Source organism: Parathielavia appendiculata, assembly GCF_033297405.1.
Source record: "Parathielavia appendiculata strain CBS 731.68 unplaced genomic scaffold N657scaffold_1, whole genome shotgun sequence".
Lineage (NCBI taxonomy): Eukaryota > Fungi > Ascomycota > Sordariomycetes > Sordariales > Chaetomiaceae > Parathielavia > Parathielavia appendiculata.
The window spans coordinates 3,588,190-3,613,538 of record NW_026944220.1 but is presented as its reverse complement, the minus strand read 5'-3'; the positions used below and the strand labels follow the sequence as shown (position 1 = coordinate 3,613,538).

General features: G+C 56.1%; 9 protein-coding genes across 9 annotated transcripts; 4 read left to right on the top strand and 5 right to left on the bottom strand.

Moving 5' to 3' along the window:
* The first annotated feature begins 462 nt into the window (after positions 1-462).
* N657DRAFT_686668 (uncharacterized protein) lies at positions 463-3,031 on the top strand. Its single transcript, XM_062796849.1, has 2 exons — positions 463-836; positions 899-3,031. Exon 2 carries the CDS (start codon positions 927-929, stop codon positions 2,688-2,690), a length of 1,764 nt encoding a protein of 587 aa, XP_062653089.1. The 5' UTR covers positions 463-836; positions 899-926; the 3' UTR covers positions 2,691-3,031.
* N657DRAFT_67312 (DNase I-like protein) lies at positions 2,899-5,175 on the bottom strand. Its single transcript, XM_062795673.1, has 4 exons — positions 4,941-5,175; positions 4,027-4,872; positions 3,113-3,976; positions 2,899-3,057 (listed from the first exon to the last, which is right to left on the bottom strand). Exons 2-3 carry the CDS (start codon positions 4,862-4,864, stop codon positions 3,162-3,164), a joined length of 1,653 nt encoding a protein of 550 aa, XP_062653088.1. The 5' UTR covers positions 4,865-4,872; positions 4,941-5,175; the 3' UTR covers positions 2,899-3,057; positions 3,113-3,161.
* Positions 5,176-5,427: 252 nt separating this feature from the next.
* N657DRAFT_686666 (WD40 repeat-like protein) lies at positions 5,428-7,276 on the top strand (the record flags this gene model as incomplete). Its single annotated transcript, XM_062796848.1, has 3 exons — positions 5,428-5,622; positions 5,893-6,574; positions 6,640-7,276. Exons 1-3 carry the CDS (start codon positions 5,442-5,444, stop codon positions 7,274-7,276), a joined length of 1,500 nt encoding a protein of 499 aa, XP_062653087.1. The 5' UTR covers positions 5,428-5,441.
* Positions 7,212-8,041, bottom strand: N657DRAFT_639912 (Pcc1-domain-containing protein; the record flags this gene model as incomplete). The annotated part of the gene is made up of 2 exons (XM_062791865.1): positions 7,212-7,850; positions 7,941-8,041. 2 exons carry the CDS (start codon positions 8,039-8,041, stop codon positions 7,562-7,564), a joined length of 390 nt encoding a protein of 129 aa, XP_062653086.1. The 3' UTR covers positions 7,212-7,561.
* A 490-nt stretch (positions 8,042-8,531) lies between these two features.
* On the top strand, positions 8,532-10,938 carry N657DRAFT_67236 (phosphatases II). The gene is made up of 3 exons (XM_062795635.1): positions 8,532-8,741; positions 8,908-9,219; positions 9,279-10,938. The coding sequence occupies exons 1-3, from the start codon at positions 8,687-8,689 to the stop codon at positions 10,856-10,858; spliced, it is 1,947 nt and encodes a 648-aa protein (XP_062653085.1). The 5' UTR covers positions 8,532-8,686; the 3' UTR covers positions 10,859-10,938.
* A 508-nt stretch (positions 10,939-11,446) lies between these two features.
* Positions 11,447-12,156, bottom strand: N657DRAFT_67212 (uncharacterized protein). Its single transcript, XM_062795621.1, has one exon. It carries the CDS (start codon positions 12,046-12,048, stop codon positions 11,548-11,550), a length of 501 nt encoding a protein of 166 aa, XP_062653084.1. The 5' UTR covers positions 12,049-12,156; the 3' UTR covers positions 11,447-11,547.
* A 2,951-nt stretch (positions 12,157-15,107) lies between these two features.
* Positions 15,108-16,763, top strand: N657DRAFT_560704 (uncharacterized protein; the record flags this gene model as incomplete). The annotated part of the gene is made up of 1 exon (XM_062788000.1): positions 15,108-16,763. One exon carries the CDS (start codon positions 15,108-15,110, stop codon positions 16,761-16,763), a length of 1,656 nt encoding a protein of 551 aa, XP_062653083.1.
* A 372-nt stretch (positions 16,764-17,135) lies between these two features.
* N657DRAFT_67114 (sulfate permease) lies at positions 17,136-20,580 on the bottom strand. The gene is made up of 4 exons (XM_062795580.1): positions 20,030-20,580; positions 19,829-19,974; positions 19,232-19,775; positions 17,136-19,177 (listed from the first exon to the last, which is right to left on the bottom strand). Exons 1-4 carry the CDS (start codon positions 20,301-20,303, stop codon positions 17,508-17,510), a joined length of 2,634 nt encoding a protein of 877 aa, XP_062653082.1. The 5' UTR covers positions 20,304-20,580; the 3' UTR covers positions 17,136-17,507.
* A 2,617-nt stretch (positions 20,581-23,197) lies between these two features.
* On the bottom strand, positions 23,198-23,503 carry N657DRAFT_562963 (uncharacterized protein; the record flags this gene model as incomplete). The annotated part of the gene is made up of 1 exon (XM_062788174.1): positions 23,198-23,503. One exon carries the CDS (start codon positions 23,501-23,503, stop codon positions 23,198-23,200), a length of 306 nt encoding a protein of 101 aa, XP_062653081.1.
* Positions 23,504-25,349: the final 1,846 nt, after the last annotated feature.

Below are 25,349 nucleotides of genomic sequence, written 5' to 3'. Positions count from 1 at the left end.
ACAGTGTTTGTGGACAACCTCCTGCTCTTCCCCGGGGCATCAACTCCCAGGTCAGCATCGCGACAGGATCTTGTTGGCTTTTCCCAGCTATGCAAAGTCAACCTTATGCAAGCCATGGCCAGGACGCCGGCATTGGCCGCCCAACTGAACCATGTTAATTCTTCGGCCAGCGTAGGTGGAGTGTTGTTCCGTTGCGGACATGCCCACGAGGTGCCTTGGCACTTTTCTTTCATTCAGGCTTCATACACGTGGATGGCATCGGCACCGCAGTCGGCCATGCCAGCAACGGGCATTGCATGGATGTTGATATATGACAGGGTCAACCGGCACATGCTGTCCACCACAACTCCGTACTTGTTCGGAGTACCCGGCCCCAAAGCATGTCTCCACCCTCTCCTGGCCCGGCTGCTCACCTCCGGACCCTGACTGCATCCGGACCGACTACGGACCCCGGGCATGGAAAATACGATAGCCAATCAGATAGGGCTAACCATGTCTCAAATACCGCTGGATTTCGTTTTTCCCCTTTCAAAGTCGAGGGAAGACGAAACTCACCCAGCAACTTTCCTACCGTTAGCCGAAGCGCCAGTCCGGCCAGAATTTGAACAGAAAGAACGAGAACCCGCCTCCGCGAGCCAAGGGTCGCGGGAGGACGCCGAAATCCGGACCGGTGAAGTGCCCGTTCTCCGCGCCTTGAGCTCTTTCGGGAGCCTGCAGCCCATGAATGCCCAACGACTTGGAAGTAATGTCAACTAAACGTTGTGACTCGGGCCGCCACCTGGACTCACGGCTTGTCTGTTGCTGGCAGTCCGGGCCAGGGGTTCCAGACCTCTCAGGTTGGTGGTTGTCAGCGTTCTTCAGCATGGTACCTTCTTCTGGCTCACTCCCTAAACAACAGCCCTCGATCCAGTCTCACCCTCTTTGCCATGGAGCTCGGTTCAGCAGCGATCCACGATGTCACCCACCCCACGGCTGCCTTCTCGCAAGGGTCATCATTGTCCAAACGCATGACCACGGCAGCCCCTGATGTCTCGTGGGATGAATCTCAACTCAACCCAAAGAACCGCATTGACAGCCTCGATTTCCCCGTGAAACCCCTCTGGAGGATTGACGGCGGCACGGGCCTGGGCACCCAGTTCTTTGTCGTGCCGCTTTTCCTCCCTTTCCCTCCGCCCATGCGCTTCGATGTGTTCATCCCTGACGAGGCCGTCGCGTCGCGCGTTCTCCGCCAGCTGCTGGATCTGAATGTCGCCTTCCACACCAAGGATGCCCCAAGACTCCGTCGGCTTGGCATTTCCAGGCACATTGTACGCGCGCTGCAGGCCTGGGTCACGACCATGGGCCATGATGCGTATTCGACATTGTTAAATGCATTGCCATTTGGCTCGCGCATCATATTCGACACTCTCTCCATGGATATACGGAAGACAAGGATCTCAGTCGTGCCAACGTACTATTTGGAAAGGGAGTTGCTCGGGTTGGCAAGATTGGATGAGGCCCTGGCGCTTTCTCCTGGACTTCTTCCTGAGGCCATCGATATTTCGCGCCTAAGCATTGTCCAGGAGATGTATGACAGCGTCTGTCTTGTGCGCATGCGCGACCACAGAGGAGAGGACGGCACAGACAAGCTGTGGATTCTCAAAGCCCTGTCCAGTAGCACTAAATACCTGTTCGTGGAGCTGCGGAATCTGCTGCAGATGCAGCCGCATCCTAACATCATCTCGAGACCGGAATACCTCGTCACCAAGCGCTGCCTGTTCGGCGGGAAGACGGCAGTAATCGGCTTCCTCCTTCCTTTTCACAGGAACGGCAGTGTCCGAGATACTCTGCCACTTCTGCGGGTTCACGGTCGCCTTGCCCTGAGAGAGCAGGTGAAATGGGCCATACAACTCACCTCGGCCGTTTTGCACATCGCCGAGCGCTGCCGCATGTTCTACCCCGACCTACGGCTGGACAATATCCTCCTATCAGCATCCCATGACATTGTCATGGTCGATTTTGAGCAGCGCGGGGTGTGGTGCGAGTTTGCCGCCCCGGAGGTCAATGCCATCGAGTACGTACGTATCCTGGCCAGCGACGACTTGGACGAAGCGAATTGCACCATTCCCGAAGAGACTCGTTTCCATTTCGCCGCCCTCCTCAGCCGGCTCCTTCCTGGTTGGGATGTCCTCCAGACGTGTGAGGGTTATTCTTCCCCTCGGCCGCATGGATATGCCAATTACAACATTGCCTGGCTTGCTCTGGACGAAACGGAGCAGGAGGCTGCCATGGTCTATATGCTCGGACGAGTACTGTGGTGCATCTTTGAGGGCCAGAGCGCACCACACAAAGCTGCCGTTTGGCAATCGTATCGCTACGAGCCGGACATCGAGTTCCCGGACTTCCGGGTGACGCCGTGCGGGCTGAGGGATCTTATCGATCGCTGTACAAGAGGCAGGCGTGACGTGCTGTCGAACCTGATTATAAGACGGGGTAGTAAGCTCGTCGTACGCGACAAGGACAGTTGTACCGCCGAGGAGGTGCTTCGTATTGCTCGGGAGTGGTGGCAAAACGAAGTTGAAGTCGCCGAAGAGTTCCTCAGATTGAGGGAGGAACGCAAGGCTGCCGGGCAATGGGATGGGAATCATTTCAAGCGACCTAGGTTGAAAGACGTCTTGGTTGAGCTGGAGCGGTTCCGAGACTTGAGCTGACCTAGGTGGGTGCTGCGCTGCCTCCCCTGGGAAGGCTCAGATCGGGGCAGCCGAGACGCATTGTGAAGACCAAAGTTCTTTCAGCCGGGATAAGCCAGCCATGTGCCACCGCCGACGAAATCAAGAAAGAGCTCTCAATGCAGCGGATCTAGATCCACAGAGTAATTGGGAATTATGACAATCTTTGCCTGGGCAGGGCATGGGTACCAGGTTCATATATACAACATAGAGAAGGTGACGAGGCCGAAGATATTGGCGGATCAAAACATTTCTTGAGGCGAAATTCATGTATCATACTGCATCATACCTCCTTTAGCGTTTCCCTAACCGCGATGGCACGGGCTCCCTCGAATTCAAGTGGCATATTCTGGTTTCTCATGTCAGAACATTACATTACGCCCAAAGGCACATAAGGTACGTACACATTAACATTTACCTACACCCTAAGGTACAGGCGCCTTCTTCCCCATCTCACCACCCTCTCTCGCCCTCAGCCCCATCCCAGTCCCCGCCCCCTTGTCCCTCTTGAACCCCGCCCCCAAAAAGCAAGTCCTTCGCGTTGCGCACCTCCCACTCAAACTCGCGCAGCGCCTTCAGCTCGCTGCGGAAAAATAGCAACGCCATCAGCCCATCGACCGTGCCCGCTGCCAAGCCCAGCGTGCTGACGAGCATTAGGATGAACGAGACGTAGTTCTTGCCGCAGGGGGTGAACCAGACGCCGACGAGGCAGGCGGCGGTCACGAGCAGAGAGGCGAAGAAGTGCCGTGCGCGCCAGGTGAGTTGGCGCTCCTCGCGCGCCGTGTAGGACTTGATGAGGGAGAGAATGGTCTCGTATGCGGTGGACGGGAGGGTGTCTGGGGAGGAGGAGGAGGAGAGGAAGGAGGCTAGTTGGGCGTGGTAGGTTGTCTCGGCGAGGTGGGCGAGACTTGGGGTGGGAGACTGCTGGAGCTGGAGGTAAGCGCCGTTGTGGAGGGCCGAGTCGGTGGTGGATTTCTCGGGGGTGGTCGGGACCGGGTCGTGGGTGCCGGCTGCTGTGGGGGTGGTGGAGTCGCGGTTGGAGACTGTGTTGGAGTGGGATCCGGGCAGTGGTGGCGAGGGCCCGGATTGTCGGAACGGATGAAAGGCGAGGGTCGCTTCGACGGCGAAATGGTCGCTCAGCGAGCAGCCGAGCTCGGGGTGCCGCATCATCATGCCCACGTTGGCCCGTTTCACGACCCAGCCGCCGCCCAGGGCATGGATGTCACCTGAGCCGGCAAAGATGTAGTCCAGCCGCTTGCCAAGCGGGTCTAGGGAAGTCAGTAATAGACTGGACAGAGAGAAGAAAGAACGGCCGTACCGGGGGTGTCTGGAGGAACGGTCACTGGTGGTTTCCCGGGCCCAATGAGCTTCTGCTGTGACTTGGTCCACCGCCAGGTGTTATAGGGGCCGTCCGACGCAGCCCCGTTCTCGTGGATGTTGAACTCGGCGGTGGGAATCGGGCGGCGACGAGCCTCTTCAACCGGGTGATGGGACGGTCCCAGTGAGCTGTCCGGGTGCAGAACCCGCCAGACATCCCTAACAGGGGCGAGGGCGGTGACGAGCTGGTGCTCGAGAGACATGGGAATCATATTAAAATCGCCCATAGCGAGCACAAGGTGGCCCCGTTCAGCTGCGCCTCGAAGTAACTTAGCCATTTCCCACGACTGGGCCGTCCGATGACAGAGGTATGTGTCGTTCGGCTTCCCGCCTTCATAAGGGGCATGGGTGTGCGTGTTGAACACTTCAATAACGTGTTTCGCGTCCGGGCCGTAGCGTATCCTGGCATAGGCGATGCCCTTCCCAACGTACCAGTCGCCGCGCCAGAAAGCCGTCGGACGGCCGTTCAGCGGGTAGCGGTACATGGAGCTCTCTTCGATGGGCCAGCGCGAGAGAATGGCCAGGCCGCCGCCCAGCGCGGCGCTGTGGTAGAACTTGCCATAAGGCAGGATAAAGCGGGTTTGGCGGCGGATGCTGTGGTAGTCCTCCTGCGTCCAGCACTCCTGCAAGGCGACGATATGCGGTTGGGGACTGGCTATGGCGAGCTGACGGCCGATCTCAGCCAAGCGCTCCCGACGCAGCTTGGAGATGTACTTGAGACCCCAGCAGTTGAGGGTCACGAGGTTGATCTCGTCCGGCAAATCTGGCAGGCCCTGCATTTCGGTCTCTTGGTGACGATGAGTGAGTTGGTGCGGGTCGAGTTGAAGGAGCGGAAAGCGTGCCTACTCCACGTACACTGCCGTCGGTATTATCTAGATCCTGGATGAGATGATGATCTGCCTCGGAGTGTTTCCAATTTTAGACCGCCTGACAATAAAGCAACGACAGTTATTTCCCGGCGCGACTGGAAGAAAATGGGCTTATATACGGACGATCCGAGTGGTCTAGAAGCTTGACTATTTGACATCACAGCTGCGAGCATGAACCAGGGCAAACGCCACAACTAAGGTACGAGCGGATTTGTTCACTCTGAGTGAAGCCCCCGGACTGTCCGAGTCGATTTGAGTTGCTGCTAGTCTCAGCGCAGGGGTGATGACCTGATTGGCCAATCGGTGAAAGGGCAGGGAGCCAAGCCGAGATCCACTAAATTTAGTGAGGTTCTCCTGCTTTGAGGTTGACCCAGAACCACGGCACTCACGCGACGTGGAAACCGCAATTTCGACTGCCAGCTGGTGTAAGCCGTGAATATCTGAACACCTACGGATAGTCATCACCACCACATAGCTCAACCCCAAAATGGCGGGAATCAGCCCGGAGACGGCGCTGCCAGCTACAGAACCTCCATCAAAACGGCGAAGGGTACAAGATGACAGCGTCGATTCCACCCCGTCATGTTTTGAGTCGCCTGATGGCGCACCCCAGAGCCCCGCGCCAAACACTAGCCGCCTTCCCGACCAGAGCCTCTCCATTCGGCATGGTCCGCCCAGCAGCCGATCACGAAGCAGAACCAGAGACAGAAGCAGTGACAGCGGCAGGAGACGATACCGCTCTTCTCCCTCGGCCTCTCCCTCGACATCCCGTTCGCGGTCCCGCAGTCGTTCTCGGTCGCCACCCGGACGACGTTCCCATTCGCGAAGCGCTTCCTACTCGCGCTCGCGCTCTCTATCCCCAAGCCACAGCCGCAGCCGCTCGCGAAGCAGAAGCAGAAGCAGAAGCAGGAGTCGCTCCTCCGCCTCTCCACTCTCAGCGAATCTTCATGCCAAACCCAACAACCACCACCGCCACGACCAAATTCCGATCATCCCCAACTACCAACCCCACCTCGTCCTCCAAGGCCACACCCGCGCCGTCTCCCAAGTGCGCATCTCCCCCGATGGCCGATGGATTGCCTCGGCCTCGGCCGACGGCACAGCCAAGATTTGGGACGCCGCGACCGGCGCCCACCTCGAAACACTCGTCGGCCACATGGCGGGCGTCTCGTGCGTGGCTTGGGCGCCCGACAGCAACACCCTCGCTACTGGCTCCGATGACAAGGCGATCCGGCTCTGGGACCGCGTCACCGGTAGCCCCGCGCATGCCGTCGCCCACCGAGAGAACCCTGGGGCGGCGGCGGGGCTAGTGATGAAGGGCCTGACAGGGAAAGCGGCCGCGGCGAGGAGAGCCCGGACAGGTGTCCCCGGGGAGGGAGTCAGGGGCGGGAGGACGGGACGGGGCCCGCTGCTGGGGCATCACAACTATGTTTATTGCCTTGCGTTCTCACCCAAGGGGAATATCCTGGCGAGCGGGAGCTACGACGAGGCTGTGTTTCTGTGGGATGTAAGGGCCGGAAGGCTGATGAGGAGCCTGCCCGCGCATAGCGACCCTGTGAGCGGGGTGGATTTTTGCAGGGACGGGACGTTGGTGGTGAGCTGTTCTACCGACGGGTTGATGTGAGTGTCCTGGTTCGTTTCAACCTCTCCACGGGGAATGGTTTGCTAACAACCGGCTATCTCAGCCGCATCTGGGATACGTCCACCGGCCAGTGCTTGCGGACTCTGGTGCACGAAGACAACCCTGCGGTTACCAACGTCTGTTTCAGCCCGAATGGTCGATTCGTTCTGGCCTTCAACCTTGACCACTCTATACGACTGTGGGATTACGTCTCTGGTGCCGTCAAGAAGACATACCAGGGCCACACCAATAAGGGATTTTCGATCGGGGGGTGCTTCGGCGTTCTCACCGACGCCGACGATGGAGCTGGGGAAGACGCAGACGATAATGGCAATATCCGCCAGCAAGCGTTCATTACGTCAGCCAGCGAGGACGGGGATATTGTCATGTGGGACGTCGCGAGCAAGGCGGTAGTGCAGCGAATCAAGGGCGCGCACAAGGGGGTGTGTTTCTGGGTTGACGTTCACGGCAGCACCATGGCGAGCGCCGGACAGGATAACTTAATCAAGGTGTTCAGACACCGACCGAGGGGTGGCCGTCTCAAGCGGGAAAACGGTGTTGGTGAGGGCATAGACGGGGTTAACGGAGATGATGAACAGGACGGTACTCCTGATGCTGCGATGGCGGATGAGGAATTGCAACGACGTATTGGGGCCAGTGAGGCGTCGCCTGGATTGCACGTCAAAGAAGAACAACCGTGATCGGAAGGCAACCGATGGGTTGTTGGATGGACTCTAGTGATGTGTTTACAGGTCTGAATACCATGATACCCCCTTCCGGTAGGCCGATATCTGTTCTGCCGCCAGTTTCGCGAGCAACGGACATGGGCGCCGCGATGCTACGTGGCCTGCGCATACACACTCTCCCCATCCCTATGTGAGATCGGGGGTTAGTGAATCAGCCTTGGAGGCTGGCGCAGCGTGGTTGAGCGGCTGGTTATGGCGGCAAAGCAGTTGGTGTGTTACATTCCGTCGCCCGCTTCGCCCTCACCCCCTGGCTCCCTGTGCATGAAGTGCCTCCACCGCATCGACATCGAGCTCTTCCTGTACCTCCAAAACCAAAGCCAGGCTTTCAAGGAAGGAGTTGACGGCGACGCGTAGCATGCGATTCGTTGCAGCCTTGTACTCGACTCGCAGGACGGTTGGGTCCGATGACCCTTCGGCAGTAACGGCAGTCAGATCGCGCTTGACCAGAGAAGAGAGCTCTTTGTCAACACTCAGCGCCTGAAGAGCCACCGAGGCGAGCCGCGCGTCGGGGAAGGGGATGTCCAGCGTCCTATATCGAAACAGCAGTCAGCGAGGTAATGCGGTCCAAACAGAGACACTCTTTTCCGCTTGATCGAATATGTCTCATTTTGTGACCTACAGCGCGCAAGGAAAGGCATTCGACGTGTCGGTCGCCATGGTTGCGCTAGCACTGACGAACTTGGGCGGCTTCGATGTCTGTCTTGAGGTTATCGATGACATGGTCCAAATGCCAAGCTGTAACGGTTACTGTGTAAGAGGGATGATTTCATGGTGGGGCACCGCTCAGATAAGATAACGGATATATGTGTAACGGCCAACATTGGCGGATCGGATGACTCCACCGCGGCCTGGGCTCGTCTGAGCTTTGTTGCCATGGCGACCAGGGGAAAAAAATAAAATGCACTGCTCTGATTGGCCGCCAACGCCCTTATCCTTGCAGGTCCCTGAGGCAGGGCCATAACAACAGCAGCAGCAAAAACAATCGCACCCATTACAAAACCTCGACCGCAACCATTACTTACCCCCCTCTTCTCCTTCCCAATTGCATACGACATTGACGCAGCTTGCCGTCTCCACAGCTTCTAGCCTTTGAGTTGCATGCACCCGGTTGACGATTGTTGTTCCTTCCTCGACCCTGACACCGTCGCGCATCTGCGACTCCGCTGTGTTTGCTTGCCCGTGCGTCTCTTACCGAGGCAAAGAACGAGCGCAACAAGGGAGAGCTTCTGCATTTGGCCGTAGCCAGGCGCTTGACTCTCAGACTCGGCGCATCGCATCTCTGCGGCCCTCCTCATCCGTGAATGCCCGCGTGCGCGGCAACACTCCCTTCCTCAACTCGGAGCGGCAGCCAAGAGCCTCAACAGCATGGCTCCTTCTCATTACCCCAGTAATCTGGGACAGGTTATCGAGTATATTCCTGGTGCGTTTTCAACTTCTGTCGTCCCTTCGTCAGTGGTCGCATTCGGGGCCCCATCACATTTGTTATTGTTGTTCCTGCGCGCCCCCGTCGACCATGAGGCGCAGTCGCATGAACGCCAAACATTCCCTCAACTGCTTCTCTCCCACAACGTCGCTGACCGTGACAGATCGCCTCTACCTCGCATCCTACGTCGAAACCCCCGATGCCAACACCCTCTTCCCCTACCCCAACCCGCCTCCGCGTTCGCCAAGCAAGAGATCGCAACGAACTGTCGAGTCCCCGGCTCCCACCGTGAACCAGAGACAACCCTTTTACTTCACTGTGGACGACAGCCTCCTGTACAACGCCTTTCACCATGACTTCGGCCCGCTGCACATTGGCCACCTTTACCGCTTTGCCCTGCAGTTCCACGAGATTTTGGGCGCCAAGGAGAACAAGGACAGGCCTATTGTCTTTTGGAGCAGGGCGGACCCTCGCAGTACGTTCTCCGGCTCCCCATCGACTCTGCTGAATGGCGCTTACTGAAATATCCAACAGGCCGCGCCAACGCTTCTTGCTTGCTGGCATGCTACATGGTGCTCATCCAATCGTGGCCCCCCCATCTCGCTCTCGCCCCCGTCGCCCAAGTCGACCCGCCGTTGATGCCCTTCAGAGACGCCGGCTATAGTCAAGCAGACTACGGCATTACCGTGCAGGACGTTGTCTATGGGGTTTGGAAGGCGAAGGAGGAGGGCTGCTGTCTTCTCGAGAGCTTCGACCTCGACGAGTATGAGCGCTTTGAGCGGGTTGAGCAGGGCGACTTCAACTGGATAACCCCCCACTTCCTCGCCTTTGCTTCGCCGCAGAGCAACCCTTCTGCTCGGACCATTGAGGGAACCGAAGCATGGCAGGCGTTGCCAAAGACCCTGGAGGCGGTGGATGCTCACCCGACACTGGCGCAACCCTTCAAGAACGTACTGAGGCATTTCACTGAGAGGAACATTGGCCTCGTGGTGCGTCTGAATTCCGTCCTCTACGATGCCTCGTACTTTGAGGCGCTTGGCATCCAGCACATCGACATGATCTTCGAAGACGGCACCTGCCCACCCTTGTCTATGGTGCGCAAGTTTATCCGCATGGCGCACGACATGATCACGGTTAAGAAGAAGGGGATTGCCGTCCACTGCAAGGCCGGTCTTGGCCGCACCGGTTGCTTGATTGGTGCCTACTTAATCTACCGCCACGGTTTCACCGCCAACGAGATCATCTCGTACATGCGCTTTATGCGCCCCGGCATGGTTGTCGGCCCTCAACAGCACTGGCTCCACCTGAACCAGGGCACCTTCCGGGAGTGGTGGGTGGAGGAGCGTCTGGAGCGAAAGCTGCGCAAAGAGGCAGCTCTCGCTGCGGCAACTGCGCTAGCCAACGGCAGCCACCAGCCCAGCACGCCCATCCGTGCCATGCAAAAGACGCACCTTGGCCGCAGCGCTAGCAAGACCGCAACGTCGACGCCACCCAACAGGGGCACTGCCCGGACACCCCTTGGGGAAATCGAGCAGGAACAGGCACGTGATAACAACATCGGCGTGCAAGAGGACTACCTCCCCGCGCCAACACCGGGCCAGCCACGGAAAACTCAGCGGGGTGGCGTTGACCGTCACCATCCGTATAGTCGCAGCACCAACGCGGTATCAACCGTCGAGGAGGAGACCGGTACAGAGCCAGAGGTGCATCTCGCACAAGGAAACGAATCCGACGAGGAGTGGAACCTGCGCATGCGCTCCCGTCGCAAGGCCTCCGCCTCGCTCTCGCCAGAACGCAGGGAACGGTCAGTCAGCCATCAAACAACGACGACGACAACCACCATCTACCATGTCATCGACAATGACGCGTCGAACGATATCGAGAACATCTCCATCACTGCCCTCAAGACAAAGTCTTACGACCAAGTCCAGCGCGCCACCTCGGCCTCGGGCGTTCTGACCAAGGTCCGCGGAGCTAGCAGCAGCCCCAAGCGTGCCGCCGCTGGTGGCAGTGTTCGGGAAGCTGGTGTTCGCAAGACCAGCGGACGGGTCGGCAGTGTTGGAAACGTCTCACCGTCCGCAGCCACCGCGCGGAAGGTGAGCGGGGTGCATTAAAGCTGACCCTACACTGTGGTTTTTGCTTTCTACGCCGCGCCGCCTATCTTACGACACAACCGACGTTGACGAGTTACGACGATATGACACACTGCACTTCCCTCTCATATCCAGCTGATGACCTCCGACAGTGCCTTTCGTTGTTGGTTATACATGCTGCATGCCCTGGCGTTGCGGAAAGACTGATGGAGCGTGCTCTGCTCGCCTGCTCTTGCTTCAGATTCGGGGAACACCGGATGGCGTCTTGTTGATTTGGGCTTCAAGGATGAGAGCGTTCATTATATTGCATATAATGCATGCATCTTCTGGCAGGATTTCATCCCTTCATCTATATCTTTACCATCACCCGTTTCACAATACACCTTCTCCATTCATCGGTTTCTGGGTCCTTACTTACGCCGGCGGCTCTCCTGCCTACACGATTCGACTCTCACCCCAGGCGGCGATGCGCGGTGCGGTGATGGTGTTTGTTGTAGGAAGAGGGTGAGCCGTGATCGGCTGGCCCAAAGGGACAGAACGCCTGAAGGGAGGAAGGTTTGTGTTAGGTTCATGGAAGGGGTTATTGTTGGCGTTACTAGTCTTTTGTAAACACGGCTTTTGCGAGTGAAGGTGGGCCGAGGATCGGCTCCTCTTGGACAGGCATCCTAGGAGGGTTGGCTGCCGGGTTCCTGTTGTGGTTGCTTGTTTGTCTAGGCTGCATTTTTGACGTCTTGTGTTGAGGATACAGGGCATAGCATATTTCGGGTTTTCTTTTTAAATTCACTCTTGCGCTGTAGCAATACAAGAGTATGAGGCCATCTCTCAGTTTGCTTGCACGTGTGGGCTGCTCGTGTGTGAATCCAGCTGCTACCTGTCGTGACTTCATCCCTTCTCTTCATGCTCAGCATGGCCACCTCCGTTGGTACCTGAATTGCACCAGCTACTTCGGGCTGCTGCCTTCGAGGCAACCATGCTCGAATAGCTAGACAGTCAGAGTTAGATTTATTGACAGACTTACGAGCAAGACGGCGATACAGGCGTACCCGACAGAAAGTTGTGTTTGGGATGCCCAAGTGCTTCTTCCGGGTGGCAACGGCAGTGCCGGCCGGCCGCCTTGACTTCAGACTCGCTGGATCGCCTTCACCGGATGAGTGGGAGCAAACTAGCTGCGGACCTACTCCGTCGAGCTTCGAAGGAGCAGCACTTGCCATTTGAGACGGTTGTGGCACAGCCTCAAATCTTCCGTCACCAACAAATTTGCGTGTTGGAAATACCTCATCCGCTCAATCCCAAGTTGCCGCCAACACGAAGCCGGCCCAGAAAATCATGTGAACTGCGGAAGATGTGAAATGGTGTCTCGATGAGCTGTGCCGGAACGCGGACGCCATGAAAGGACAAGCGCTGCATCGGTGTCTTCTTTCAAAGTTATGTTAATAATGGGCAGTACAACAGGCAGGCCTAGATATATCACAGTACCTACATTCGGGTCCTGCACCGCCTCTCGTCCGGTGCCGCATCCCCGGGACGCGATCCCGAAGACGGTCAAGGCGACGGGGTTATGGGTTGAGGGCAGTCCAAACCTGGTCTTTATCCTACATACAGGGGTCAAGATTTGTGCAATTGCCCAATGCCGAATTACCCCATGATTGCCCAGTCTGTGTTTTGCAGTGCTACATTATCTTCTAATGGGCTTGCCAGCCGAACCCCTGGGCCATTTGCAGCCTTCCTCCGACGTCATGGTGGTTCGGGATTCCCGCCCAGCTTCTTCATGAACTGGAATGAGACTCGTGCGAAGTCTGGTGGGAGCGGCAGGCGCAGGGGCAGGAGTCAGAAATTAGACGAATTGATCACCCTTGATCATGAAAGATATTAATTCACACCACAACGCCAATCGGCGACATACTCACGCAGGGTTGGAGCTTGTGATACCGGGAATTGCTAGACGCGGCAGAGGGAAAAGGGGGAGAGACCTTGGTAGATCAAGAAGGGATGACGCATCCCTTCGGGGTAATGCTCGGCGGCCACGAGCGTGCAGATTGAGGACATCGGTGAACTCCCAGCCCAAAGCCATCATTGGATCCCTGAATTCCATCATCCCAGGTGACTCTTATTTCGGCTGGAAAGGCCTTGCGGCACAGGGCATGTTTTCCCCCGAGCAGGCTGGTAAAAGGAGGCCGCACACGCCAGGGAGACAACTAATACCTTGCATTCGACTCGCATTCCGGCTATGTCAAGGCCTCCTTACGTGTGACATCGAGGGAGCCCAGGTCCCCCATGATCTGAAGGCATGTCACGAGGCAACGGTTACCAGAACCGGGAAATAATGGTAACAGTCATAGATGTGTGTGGCCAGCTTAGCCGCGATAAGCGACCGTCACGCAGGCCGACCTCGACCTACCTGCCAACGGCTTGAAAATACGTGTATTGGCCAATGACCAAATGTAGCCTCTCAGTATGGGGTTCAACTGTACATTACTGTGAATTTCTTTGTGTTACCGAGAGACAACACGATGTCGGCTAGACTCGAGTAAGTGACGATACACGAAGCCAAGCAATGGTGATGGTTGGATGGCGAGGGCACCAACATCACTGCCCATCCGGGTAGTTGGCGGGACAGCGAGGCGTAGCATTTGTTTGATATGCATGAAAATAACTAGCCAACTTTGACGGCATTGTAAGCTGTGACGGCACCCTCTGCAGCTCCAAGAACAACAAGCCTGGCCAACTTCGACACAGTGTGCTTGTCACTTGACTCGAATGGTCCGTAACATGCCGGAAATAGACGGCGGGAGGCTTAGAAACTGACCACCCCTACAGCTTCTCAAACACTGTGGACGACGGGGAAGCAAAGAAACCCCGGGCTTGGTGGAAAGGGGAGAGGCTCATCTGCAGCCGAGGAGGGCGAAGCGACTTGCGGAGGACGGCGAGAGGGCGAAGAACGACAAGAACAAGAAACTTGGACTTGGCCGCAGAAAGCGGCCGCATCCACCTGTTATATAATGAGAAAGAAGTCAAACTTTGTATGGCGCAAGGCTTACTGCCCCATTCGGATGGCTAGGCGGATCGCATGAGCGTGGACGTTGAGGTTGGCGGGTTGGCCGATGCACAGATCTGTGGATGGCAGGGCTGACGCTAGTTCCACAAGAAGCTGGAAATCTCGGCCAATCGGCAGGCCAGGCCTGGGGGGCGGAGTGGCTGCACGGGCCACCCGGGGCTGGGGGTGGCCTCCAGCCTGGGCCTGGCTGAGGCCCTGCAGAACGAAGCTCATCAAGTCGCGCCTGCTAGCCCAAGCAAGTGGTTCCGAATGCAATGCGTCGACTCAACCGATCAAACCCGGTGACCTGCATCACGAACTTGGCTGCCACTGAAGTCGCTCATCACCAGGTCCGAGCAGTTTGCTTCGCCATTTCAACCGTCCAAACGGCTGCAAACGCCTGTCTGGAGAACCAAGGTTCGTCTGTTGGAAAACAATGGAGGTCTGTGAGACCGGGGCAACGTGATGACGCATGACAAATCGACAGCATCGGCTCCAACCCTCGACAATCGCCTGTCCCAGTCTTCCAAACAATGCTCACAGCAGATTGATCAATGTGCCTCGCTCGGCGCGGGTTGCCGACCGTTTCTCCAACAAACCCACATCGTCGACGTTGGTTCATCTCGCCGTCAGCCAATCTGCGTGTCTTGACGGGGAGGATGGAACCTCACATTAGGGGATGAGACAGCCATTGATCCATGGATATGCTCAAGTCCCAAATTTACTTTCAGTATTGCAGTCACACATGCACCCCCGTGTGCGTCACCCCCCAGTCCTCCAGGCTTCAGCCGCCGGTTGCCTTCCGGCTGCCATCCCTTTTCCTATGGGTCTGCATGCAAGGTGTTGCCAGAATAGGGGTTCTGATCCAAGAGAAGCCCATTGTCATCGGCCATGGCCGTTGACCATGGGTCATGATCGCTGCGGATCGCGCCGGCCGAATGACCGGGCCCATCACTGGCGATGACGGGTCTTTCTTCCCCGCCGTCAACCAACAGTCCTGTGCCCTATTCAAGTCTGTCTGCGCCCAACCCGGTAGACCGACCAGGGCTGCAGACCACTCTGAATCGCTCCCCGGTTCCTGATCAACCTTCCGAGTCATTTAAACAAGTGCTGAAGGCATTCTCGCACACTGGGTCTTGCTTCAGACGCACCTCCTGCCTTCGGCTTCCTGACTCAACGTCGTCTCCATTTGCGCCCCACGAGCCTCCCTTCCCCGGAATCCTTTGCGGACTCCCAATGTCCCTGTCCCCAACCACAGGAATGAGCAGGCTTTCAATAGAGTGCAACTCGGCCCCATCACGAGACCAAGGCCGGATGCAGTCAGGTCGCCGAAGCTCTCCGGTGCCCGGTTCCGAGCACTCCTCGGATGCAAGCGACTGGGAGGCTGGAGAGGAGTCAGAGGACGAGAAGGGGGAAAATACAAAGCTTGTCTCCTCCCCAACGGGGCTGAAGTATAACATTTCCCGACTCTCTCCGCGGACCAGGGGGGTGGTCAAGGGGCTCTTCAACCAGGCTTCCTCGAACGAACCCCCTCAGATAACGCTCGAGCTCTGTGGGATAAGGGAAGAGGACACTGAAGACGACGGCCTCTTCTACGCGTTTCAGATGCATGAGGTGGTGCCTTGCTCCGTCCGAATCGGCGCCCGAGACAGCGGGAGGTTCTCCGAGCCGAGATGCGAATGCCCGGATGCTAAGTATCGACAAATGAGGCCGTGCAAGCACCTCATCTGGCTATTCGACAGGCTCTCGAAGCACATCCTGTTAGACCACGATCCCGACACAGAACTCACTTTGACCGAGCTTGGCTACGCTGAGGAGCTGGGAGACCCGTTTGAACAGATATCACAAATACGCCTCGATGTCTTGGCTGATAGTCTCCGCTGTGACACTTCGGAGCCCGACAGTGATACCGTTTCTCCCAACCCGGCCCGCGTGAGGGAGGCCCGAGAGATGGTTGCCGCGGTGGCCGGGATCCAGCCCTATGAGCTCGATGACTACCGACTCGAACTCGAAACATCGTACGACCCCAACGTCCTGATACGGCGCGGCGACCTCGGAGCCACCCTGTTCTCTCTCATTCTCGCTTCACACTCGCTCGCGGAGTGGGTTCGTTCTGAGCTCGATCCATCCGATCCAGCTGTCAACCCGTTTCGAAAGATACAGCACCGGGTAGATCGTATCATCCAGGAGTTGAATGCATACTCGGGAGCTCAGCAGGATGAAGAAGCTGCTGAGGTATACCAAAGGCGGGGAAAGCGGGCAGAAGGTTTACGAGATGCGAGCTGGGCTTGTAATCAGATTGAACACTGCGTTACACAGATCGAAAAGCTCATCTCACGCGGCTCCAACCCGCTCCCCGAATGGGCCCGGCCGTCGGCGGCCCGGGCGCTCGTCAGCATCCTCAAGGTTGTCATCCACAATCGGGAACTGTACAGGCGCTTGATCGGAGACAACGACGGCAACTTTGTCTACTCGGCACTCGACATGCTGGCGGACCAGACCCAGTACATCGACGCGCTCGAGGAGATTTTGGACTTGATCGGCGTCTATGGCGCCCCTTCTTCCTACGTGGCCAATATGCGCGGCTTGGTCACACGTATGCGGAGTCACAAACCCACTGAAACCACCGGCGCGGCGAACGAAAGCCGTGTCCCGCGGCGCGAGACACCGCCCTTGCACCAACCGACGCCGGGAGGCCCTCAGCATGCCGAGTCGAGTCGCTCTGGCAGCGGACACTTCCTGGACCCCGGGCTGCCGGCGAGCTTGACAAGTGGCGGTCGAGGCGGCGGTGGCCGTGGTAGGGGAAATGGGAGGGGCTCGAAACGTCCCGTGCCTCGAAGCAGTCCACAGGACCATGCTAGAGGTTCCAGGAAGAGAGCGCGTGGGGCGTGAGCCCCCGAAGACACGCGCTTCTCTTTCTTGATGTCAGACATCAAACGACCCCTGTCAGGCCACCTATGGCTCACGTATTACAGCATTAGGAGCGGCTGGCCCCCTGGTGCTCGGCGGTGAATGGCATCTTCCTCGAATATATTGTGCGTTGCGGTTTGGGGTTTCTTTTCGTTTCAATGCCATTTTAACAGAGGACCAGCGGTCCATTACCAGGCCTATGGCAATGGGCAATTGTGATACCGCCTTAACACTGTCTCATGGTAGGTTATGGCGTGGCATGCATGAGACGTTACTGGGTGTGCTGGTTCCAATGGGGTTCTGTGTCTGTTTGATTCTGTACCTAAATAGACATCAAACTATCCAGCTAGTATACTTTACCCACCGCATTGTTTACGAAGAGTCAAAGGTTCTGATCCCGCCGCTCGAATGCTCCTAGTATCTACTCATCATCTACCTGTCTTCCTCCTCTCTAACCGGCGCCGCATGTCATTGGAAATCATACACACTAGGCTGTATCTAGATGATTGCCAGTCGACACCCATAAATGTTTTGAAATGAATGATTTCCAAAATTCCTGCTCTATCGGGGTATTTTCTTCCAAAAAGAGAAAAGGATGCAAATCCCACCCCAATGCAACTGCATTCATGTCATCATGAGAACCCCCTGTCCGCCCAATACGCCCATGAAAAACCCAAAAAAAGACATAACCAACGCCCGATGCAAGTTTATCCTAACTATCCCGCTCTAACCGTCTACGCTTGAATCCGTCGTTTCCTCACCGCCAGGTGACTTGGCCTGCTGACTCCCGACCTCCACCCTGGCTTCGACGTTGGCAATGGCGCTCTGCAAGGCACTCGTCAGGTCGACGTGGAAAAGCGGCCGATTGATGCCGTGCACCGCCACCGTCCGCCCGCAATTCAGCGCCGGCGCCGCTATCTTGGTAGCCGTCGTGCCAGCCGGCGAATCATCCTCACTACTACCCTCGTCTGCGCCGCGGCTGTAATTCTCAGGCTGCAGCCCCGCCTCCAGATTGGACATGACATCATGGTGGTACTGGCTGCTGCTGCCGCTGTGCTGCATCGACGGCCTCCGGAGCGATTTCGACTCCGAGGCCGCCTGCAGCTCCTTCTCGTTGTCCTCAAACTCGGCCGCCGCGGCCGCGCTCTGCTCCCCGCCGATCTCGGCCACGCTGAAGATGCTCTTCCACCGCAGGTGCGGCACATCGGGCCGCATGGTCGGGTACCCGAAGCCGGCGGCCGCGAGCGCCCGCTTGGTCCAGCGGTTGCTGATGCACGCTATGTGCCAGTCGACCGTGTCCGGGGCCGCGTACCGGTCCAGCTGGTTGCGCACGTCGATGAGCTGTTGAACTGAGGTGATGTCGACGTGGTTGACGGAGCTGAAGTCGAGAATGATGGCTTTGAGGGTGGGCAGGTGGGCGTTGAGGGACGGCTGGGTGTTGGTTGTCGTGGCTTCTGCTGCTGCCTTGGCGGCGGCTTTGCGTTGGCGCCGAGATGGGCCCGGGTCGTTCCAGGGGCGGTCCCCTGGCCGGTCAAAGTGCGCCGGGCTGGTCCGGCGGGTGTGTGCAAAGATATAGCTGGTCATGTACTCGAGGCTGTGGCTGGCGTTGGTGTAATTAAAGCCCTCGGAGAAGCGGTAGATGAAGATGCCCGGGTAGGGGTTGTCGAGCTCGATTTCCGGGTTGGACCCGTCGGCGTGGGTGATAGGAAGGAAGACGTTGCGGAACGGAGCTTCCGGGGAGCCAGCGATCGAGCCGTACTTGGCCGCCCGTCGAGAGTCGTCGCCAACGACGTAGTCGTCGATTATTGATGCCACCCGCACTCGACCCAGGAAGCGACCCTTGGCCCTCAGGATGCGAAAGAGAAGCATGGCGGCCGAGAGACAGACGGTGCAGTAGATGCCATTCTCGATGGTCGAAAAGACGGTGACAATGACGCCCACGAAGAAGATGAAGACCTCTATCGGCGAGACGAGCCAGAACTGGTAGACGGTGTTTGGTGGGGTGATCAAGTCGCCAACAGCGTGGATGATGACGGCAGCGAGGGAGGCGTTGGGGATGTAGTAGAACATGGCTGGCAGGGCGTATATAGCGAGGAGGACGACAACCGCTGTGATGACTCCTGCGAACGGGGTTCGGACTCCGGCTTTCGACTTGATAGCGGTACGGGTGAAGGAGCCGGTCGCAGCGTATCCGCCCAGGAACGGGCCCAGCATGTTCGTCACTCCAATGGCGACCATCTCCTGCGAGGGGTCGATAGTGTAATTGTTCACCCGGCCAAATGACTTGGAGATGGCAATATGTTCGATGAGCAGGACAATGACGGTGGCGGGCAGGTAGCCGACGAGATTGCTCGCGATGCGTTGGTTCAAGACCGGCACTGCTGCATTTTGGAAGCCTTGCTGAGAGTTAGCCTCGGAGTCCAGAACCTTGATGGAAAGACCGGACTCACCTCTCGGGACGTCGAGCAAAATCTTGAACTTGACCTTGTCCTTGGGCAGACCCCTGTTGACTAGCCAGCTGATCATGGTGTACAGCAGGATGACGAAGACGGTCCTCAAGGTCGAGAGGAAAAAGGCCAGCCGCTGATGCTTGGGCCATCGTTTTGCAGCATACGAACAGGCGGACCTGATGGAATAGAGCATCGCCAAAGCGGTCAGGCCCATGGCAGCATCCAGGGTCGTGCGGGGCAGGCCCTGAAGGGTGTGGATGAAGACAAGGTAGGGCGCATCGCGAGTAGGGAAGCCCGTGATGCCCATCAGGGCAGGCATCTGCCCGACGGCAATATTGATGGCCGAACCTGTCATGAAGGCGGAGAGAGCGGTTAGGGAGATGACATCGACTATCCATCCGCAACGGGCGAGGCCAATGAAGAGGACGATGGCACCAGCGAGGATAGCAAGAGCCGAGGCGATGACATGGCCCGGAACGTCGGGCAGGGTGGTGGCCAAGTCCGCAACGATGCCGCCGGTCAACTGAGACATGACGGCGACGGGCTGTAACCTCTTGGTAAGCGCCCGGGTTTGCACACTTTGGGAAGCCCACTTACGCCGATTGTGATGTCCTTCGAGGTTGCAAAGAACCAGTAGATCAAAACGCCCATGAAAGACGAGTACAGGCCGAATTGGACCTCTAGGTTGGCTACCTTGGCATAAGCCATGCCCTGAGGGACGACGACAGCGCCGATCGTGATACCTGTGAAGCCGTGAGCAAGTCGACTCTGGGAACATCAGCGGCAACCAATCTTTACCGGCGACGAGATCCCCAATGAGCCATTGCAGGTTGTAGTGTCCGATCCAGGAGAGGAACGGGAACAAGGATATGAGATAGCGGTAGAGCTCCTTGCCGGACGGAATGAGGCTGTTCAGGTGGTCGAGGACCCGGGGAGATTCCTCGACGAAACTGTGGTCTGTCCGGTCCGACATCATCGAGGCACCTGGCCTGTCGAGCTCCCGGAAGGGATCATGTTCCTGGAGCCTGATGCCCAGCGCCTTTGCCACAACGTGGCTGGCCTTGGGAGCCATGCCGTGTATTGAACCGTCCGGGTGGCTAATTTAGTCTTGTGGGATAGTCGAAAGATGGGTGATGGGAGAGGTTGGAGGGCGAGGCGCGAGGCGCGAAACACAGATGGATAGGTGTTTTGCGTCAGAGCTCCGTGGGTGGGGAACGGTCTGTTGATCCTATCGCTGATACATGTGTATGCGTCAAGAGTGCGAAGGTGAGATGATTGTCTGCTGACGTCCGTTACAGAGAATGCTGCATGTGCTGTGATCCAAGAAGAGCAAATATATACCAGGGCCCCTTCCCACTGACTGGAGGTTACAAGGCCAAGAAAAGTCCAAGTTGACCAGGGTGAAGGAGCTGAGAGGCAATGGGGCGAACGGGTAATGGGTTAGAAGCAAGCTGCTGAAGATATCATCAACAGAAACTGAGAGCCCCTCTCATCAAAGTCATCAGCAAACTGCAAGCTCTACATGTACCTCCGTACTGTTGCATCTATGATATGCATGAGGCGGATCCGGAACATGCGGAGGGCGGGTACATCTGGATGGCGCAATCGCTGCTTTGCCTATCACAGCTAGCTGCCGCAGTTTGTCAGCCGAACGAACTGGATATTGCTTGTTGGCTGGGATCGCTGAATAGGCAAGCCGGAGGAAAGGGGTGTGCTACTCCATGGGCCAGAACAGGTGCCAGACGGAATTGCGCCCACAATCCAAGTGATTATGTTTCGGTGGAAACAATAGCGTTGACAGAAAGCCATTGTCATCAACTTGAACCTTCCAATGGAACAAGCGCGAGACAATGCAAAGTTCGAGATCATTGTTGACGTCCAAACGATGAGAGTGTGCAGTTGAAGCCACCAAGATGCCAACCCCAGATTCTGGGTTCCAATGCAGGGACAGCGCGTCATGATGGCCAATTCCGCAACGAATGAAGTGCTGCCGTGGCGATGATGCAATCGCGAATACCGATGCCGTGCTCGCCAAGGTCGACGCCGCAAAGCTTAACCCCCACGTCAGGCTTCCGCCGGCCGTTGCGCTTTTCCGATCCGAGCTACTTTGTAATTGAATGTGGCTTCAGCTGCCAGTTGTGGCGCTTGCATGTTGGCGTTCCGTCGCATCGGCGCCATTGCGAATCGATGATTCGGTGGAATCGGTAGGGCAGTGTAGAGACACACAGCTGAAGCCGAAAGAGAAACTGGCAGTGCTGGCATCGAGAACCATGGGGCGCAACTACACGTGTACAATCCTCGGAACTAGCTGTGCTTGATGTAATAAAAATGTGACGCGCTATGACGATGTCACTATCGACGATTTCATTTCTCCTGCGAACGCGCGACTCGACAAAACACCGCGCAGAATTTAACCATGTCTATTTGCACTCACCCCGTGGCCTTCGCTGCACTTATATCCACTTATTTCGACCACTCATAACCTAGAGTCCAACCTACCAGCCACACCCAATTTTGACAGCCAACGTGAACCATCGTCCATTGCATTAAGGTTCTTTAAATGCACCAACATCAAACATACAAACCAAAGACCTAGCCAATTCGTCCAACTATACAGTCGCGATCAGCCCTCTAGGCGCGTTTGGTGTTCCGCTCGGAGGTCGGATCTGAGTTCCAATGTATGACTGTTGCATGTAACTAAGAGTGGTGTCTTGATGCAAACGGACAGTGGCGGTGTTGGCTACATAATCTTGGTGTGGCTGGTGACCAAGACTCTAGGCTATGATTGGTTGTGATAAGTGGGGATAAGTGCACCGAAGTGAGGGGTAAGTGCAAATAAGTCACGGCCCAAAAGTCTCTACGGAGGTTCCTACCAAAAGTTCCACCACACCGCATTTAGTGCCAAGACGTTATGCACTATAAGCCACCCCACTAATCCGTACACTTTGACAGATACGACTAGGTTAGAGCTGTTCCAAAGCAGGGCCTGGTCCAGTAACTACATCTTCCCGGCGTTCTTTTGCCCGGCCTTCCTTGTACACATTACCACGCTCCAAGCGAATCACTTTCTGGATGTGAAACGGTATCCTTTCGATCCAAGCCTGTATCCTTGATTGCTCCAAGTCTTCCCACGCCTGTGTCCACACTACTTCGGCCTCCTTTTTTGACTTTGGGGCTCCCTTCTTTGTCGTCAGCCGCTTCAAATGTGGCCAACAAGGCTCAATCATATTAAGATCAGGTGAGTTAGGACACCATAGAAGCCGGGCCACATGAGCAGCATCAAAGACAGCGGACTGTGCCTTATGTGCGTGTGATGGAGCCCTGTCTTCTTGCACAAGTGCATCACGACCACACCGCTTAGCGTAAGGGATGAACTTCGGTATCAAGACCTCCTTTTGGTAGCGATACCAATCCACCCCAGAGCCTTTCCCTCGAGTCAATTTGCCATGTTTGGCATCCCATTTCCATTGAGGTTTCTTGCCGCTCCGGCCTCGAAGACCAAGACGCCGCATCTTCGTCTCAAGCTCCCACTCTTCTTTCGAGATAGGTTCAAGCTGAGCGTTTAGCTCCTCAATACCTCGGTCAGCCGCTTTCCTCTCTTGTGCCGTTTCAGGATGCCAAACATGACATGGTCCTTTCGAATCGTAGGAGAAACAGCCCCATAATTGGAACTCGGCAAATCCTTTCCATCGCTCTCGAATTGCCGACTTGACGAACCTCTCTTGAGGAGTCCTCCAAACCCGGTATCCTCCCCGACGATGATTGATGACAACAAATGTCTCGTCAGACCAAATCACCCGCTTCCAATCCTCGAGAGTCCAGTCCTTATGAAGGAGACAGAATTCAAAGCGGTCTCTCCTCATCTTCTCGGTCAAGCCTGGCTTGCGTGTTGGCTTCGTCTTCCTCATCCCGGCTGCCCGAAAAATACGCCAGACTGTCGTCGGCGAGATGATATTGCCAAGCTCGTTAGATATTAAACGCACATGTCATCTCCCGGCCGTATCGGTTCGCCCGTACCTTCTGAAGGACCTCATCTTTATGTTGCTCTTGTTTGCGAGGACGGCCAGACCGAGGGCCATCTTGGACATATACGTCAAGGATAACGGGGGGGGAGGCCGTTGGATCAAATCCACGCTCCAGTGCCCGTTGTGCAATGAGGTCCACGGTACGGGGCTTCAAGCCAGTGAGGGCTTCGATCGTCTTGTTATCCAGCTCAAGAACAAGCCGTAACATCAGTGCCGAGGCACGTGTAGCAATATCGTGGTGTGGCATGGTGGGTAAGTATCTAGGTAGGTAAAGCCGAATAGGTAAAACAAGGCAGTTAGGAAGAAAGAAAAATGGAGGAGGGAGGGCGATGCCTGCCCAGTATGTGCGGGGGTACTACTCCGTCTTGGCTTGCAGAGCCTGATCAGGTAATTCTGCCGGCCAGAATTTCTAAGGCGGTGTGGTGGAACTTGGTAGGAACCTCCGTATACACCCCACTTAATTAAGCGCAATCCTCCACGCGTCGCGACACCCCTATGCTCTTCCAACCGCAACAACTTAACATCATGAAGCTCAATTTAGCTGATTTTGGGGCCAAATTGACGGAAATCGCGGTCGGAATGAGGAAGTATCACCAGTCGCTCGTGCAGCCATTTGCTGCGCTGTGGCTTGCGGTAAAACCTACCGGGCTGTAGCGGACGCGTTTGGCGTCTCCGTCGGCGCCGTACAAAACTGCATTCGACGCTGGGAAACTCAACAGACCTTTGAGTCAAAACCTCGAAAAGGCCGTCCTCAGAAGCTTTCACGATCGGAGAAACGGTATATCCTAACTCTCTTAAAGAGAAATCGGGATGTTGCTAGAAAGGCTCTGGTCGCAGCAATGGGGTCTAAAGTGTCCTACTCGACAATACGTCGATGCCTCCGCGCTCAGAACCTCCGCAAATGGAAAGCAAAGAGAAGGATACCTCTCTCGAAGAAAGATGCCTAAAAGAGGTATAACTGAGCATGTATATAACTCGAAAATACCGAAGAGTTGTTGAGAGTTTGAAGCCCCAGTTCGATATATCATTTTCCTTAACTAATCTGATTTAGACGCTCTTTTCCGATGAGTGTTCATGTCAGAATAACACTTCAAATCCGACTTCTTGGGTATTCCGTTCCTCTTCTGAGAAGTTTGATAAGCGGTTCGTCAACTTGAAGGACCATGTTAAGGCGAATATCACCGTCATGGTCTGGGGAATGGTCTGGAGAGGTGGTCGGAGTGAGCTCATCATTATGGAGAGAGACAAAGACGCCTCTCGTAGAGGATATACGTCTAAGTCTTACCAGAAGGCTCTTCAAGAAGGTCTCCTGCCTTATTACGACGGTACGAGGCATTTCCAGCAAGATAATGCTAAGATTCATGTCTCTGAGGCCACTCAAAACTGGCTTGTCGAGCATGCAATCGAGTGGATGGATTGGCCGCCGCACAGCCCCAATTTGAACCCCATTGAGCATGTCTGGGCGGCTATAAAGAGGACGCTGAAGACAATGTTCCCTGATCTTTGGGAACTCAAAAGGAATGAGCCTAATATTGAGGAATTCAAGGAGAAGTTGCGTATGGCGTGGTGGGCTGTAGATCAAGCTCTGATGACAGGCTGATTGACTCGTTGCCTCGCCGGCTCGCGGCTGTGAAAAAAGCTCGAGGTTGGTATACAAATATTAATGCCTGGGAACTGGGCTTTCATTTGAATATATCACTATTTGTCTACCTTTCACGGAAGTTGAGGATATGGTCTGTTAAGGCTAAAGGTGAGAATGTAGGTGGTTGGTTTTGGTGGGGTGTATGGAAACTTTTGAACCCTCACTGTAGATAAGTTGGCAAAAATTGATGCTTAGGAAAACTGGCAGCTTGCTTCAACCATATATTTTGGCCAATCCCTGTGCAATTGGTGTCTGATTCAGGTAATCAGCAGCTATTAAGACAATTGTCGTTTACTGTAACGTTATATATAGTAGGAGTTATGTTGATTTTAACCAACTTATTTCCTCCTTGTTGAACTGAGTGGGTTCCTTGGCACCAAGATTCATGGACTGAGCACTGATGTTCAATGCGAGACTCTCAGTCAGCACAGATCCATCACAATGACACAGT

Coding starts and splice junctions, on each gene's coding strand:
- N657DRAFT_67114 (XM_062795580.1), bottom strand. CDS start 20,303: ATGGCTCCCAAGGCCAGCCACGTTGTGGCAAAGGCGCTGGGCATCAGG. Junction 19,975..20,029: donor CATTGGGGATCTCGTCGCCG/GTAAAGATTGGT, acceptor ACGGCTTCACAG/GTATCACGATCGGCGCTGTC. Junction 19,776..19,828: donor CGAAGGACATCACAATCGGC/GTAAGTGGGCTT, acceptor AAGAGGTTACAG/CCCGTCGCCGTCATGTCTCA.
- N657DRAFT_67236 (XM_062795635.1), top strand. CDS start 8,687: ATGGCTCCTTCTCATTACCCCAGTAATCTGGGACAGGTTATCGAGTAT. Junction 8,742..8,907: donor GGTTATCGAGTATATTCCTG/GTGCGTTTTCAA, acceptor TGACCGTGACAG/ATCGCCTCTACCTCGCATCC. Junction 9,220..9,278: donor GAGCAGGGCGGACCCTCGCA/GTACGTTCTCCG, acceptor AATATCCAACAG/GCCGCGCCAACGCTTCTTGC.
- N657DRAFT_67312 (XM_062795673.1), bottom strand. CDS start 4,864: ATGCAGGGCCTGCCAGATTTGCCGGACGAGATCAACCTCGTGACCCTC. Junction 3,977..4,026: donor CGTTCCTCCAGACACCCCCG/GTACGGCCGTTC, acceptor TGACTTCCCTAG/ACCCGCTTGGCAAGCGGCTG.
- N657DRAFT_67212 (XM_062795621.1), bottom strand. CDS start 12,048: ATGGCAAGTGCTGCTCCTTCGAAGCTCGACGGAGTAGGTCCGCAGCTA.
- N657DRAFT_686668 (XM_062796849.1), top strand. CDS start 927: ATGGAGCTCGGTTCAGCAGCGATCCACGATGTCACCCACCCCACGGCT.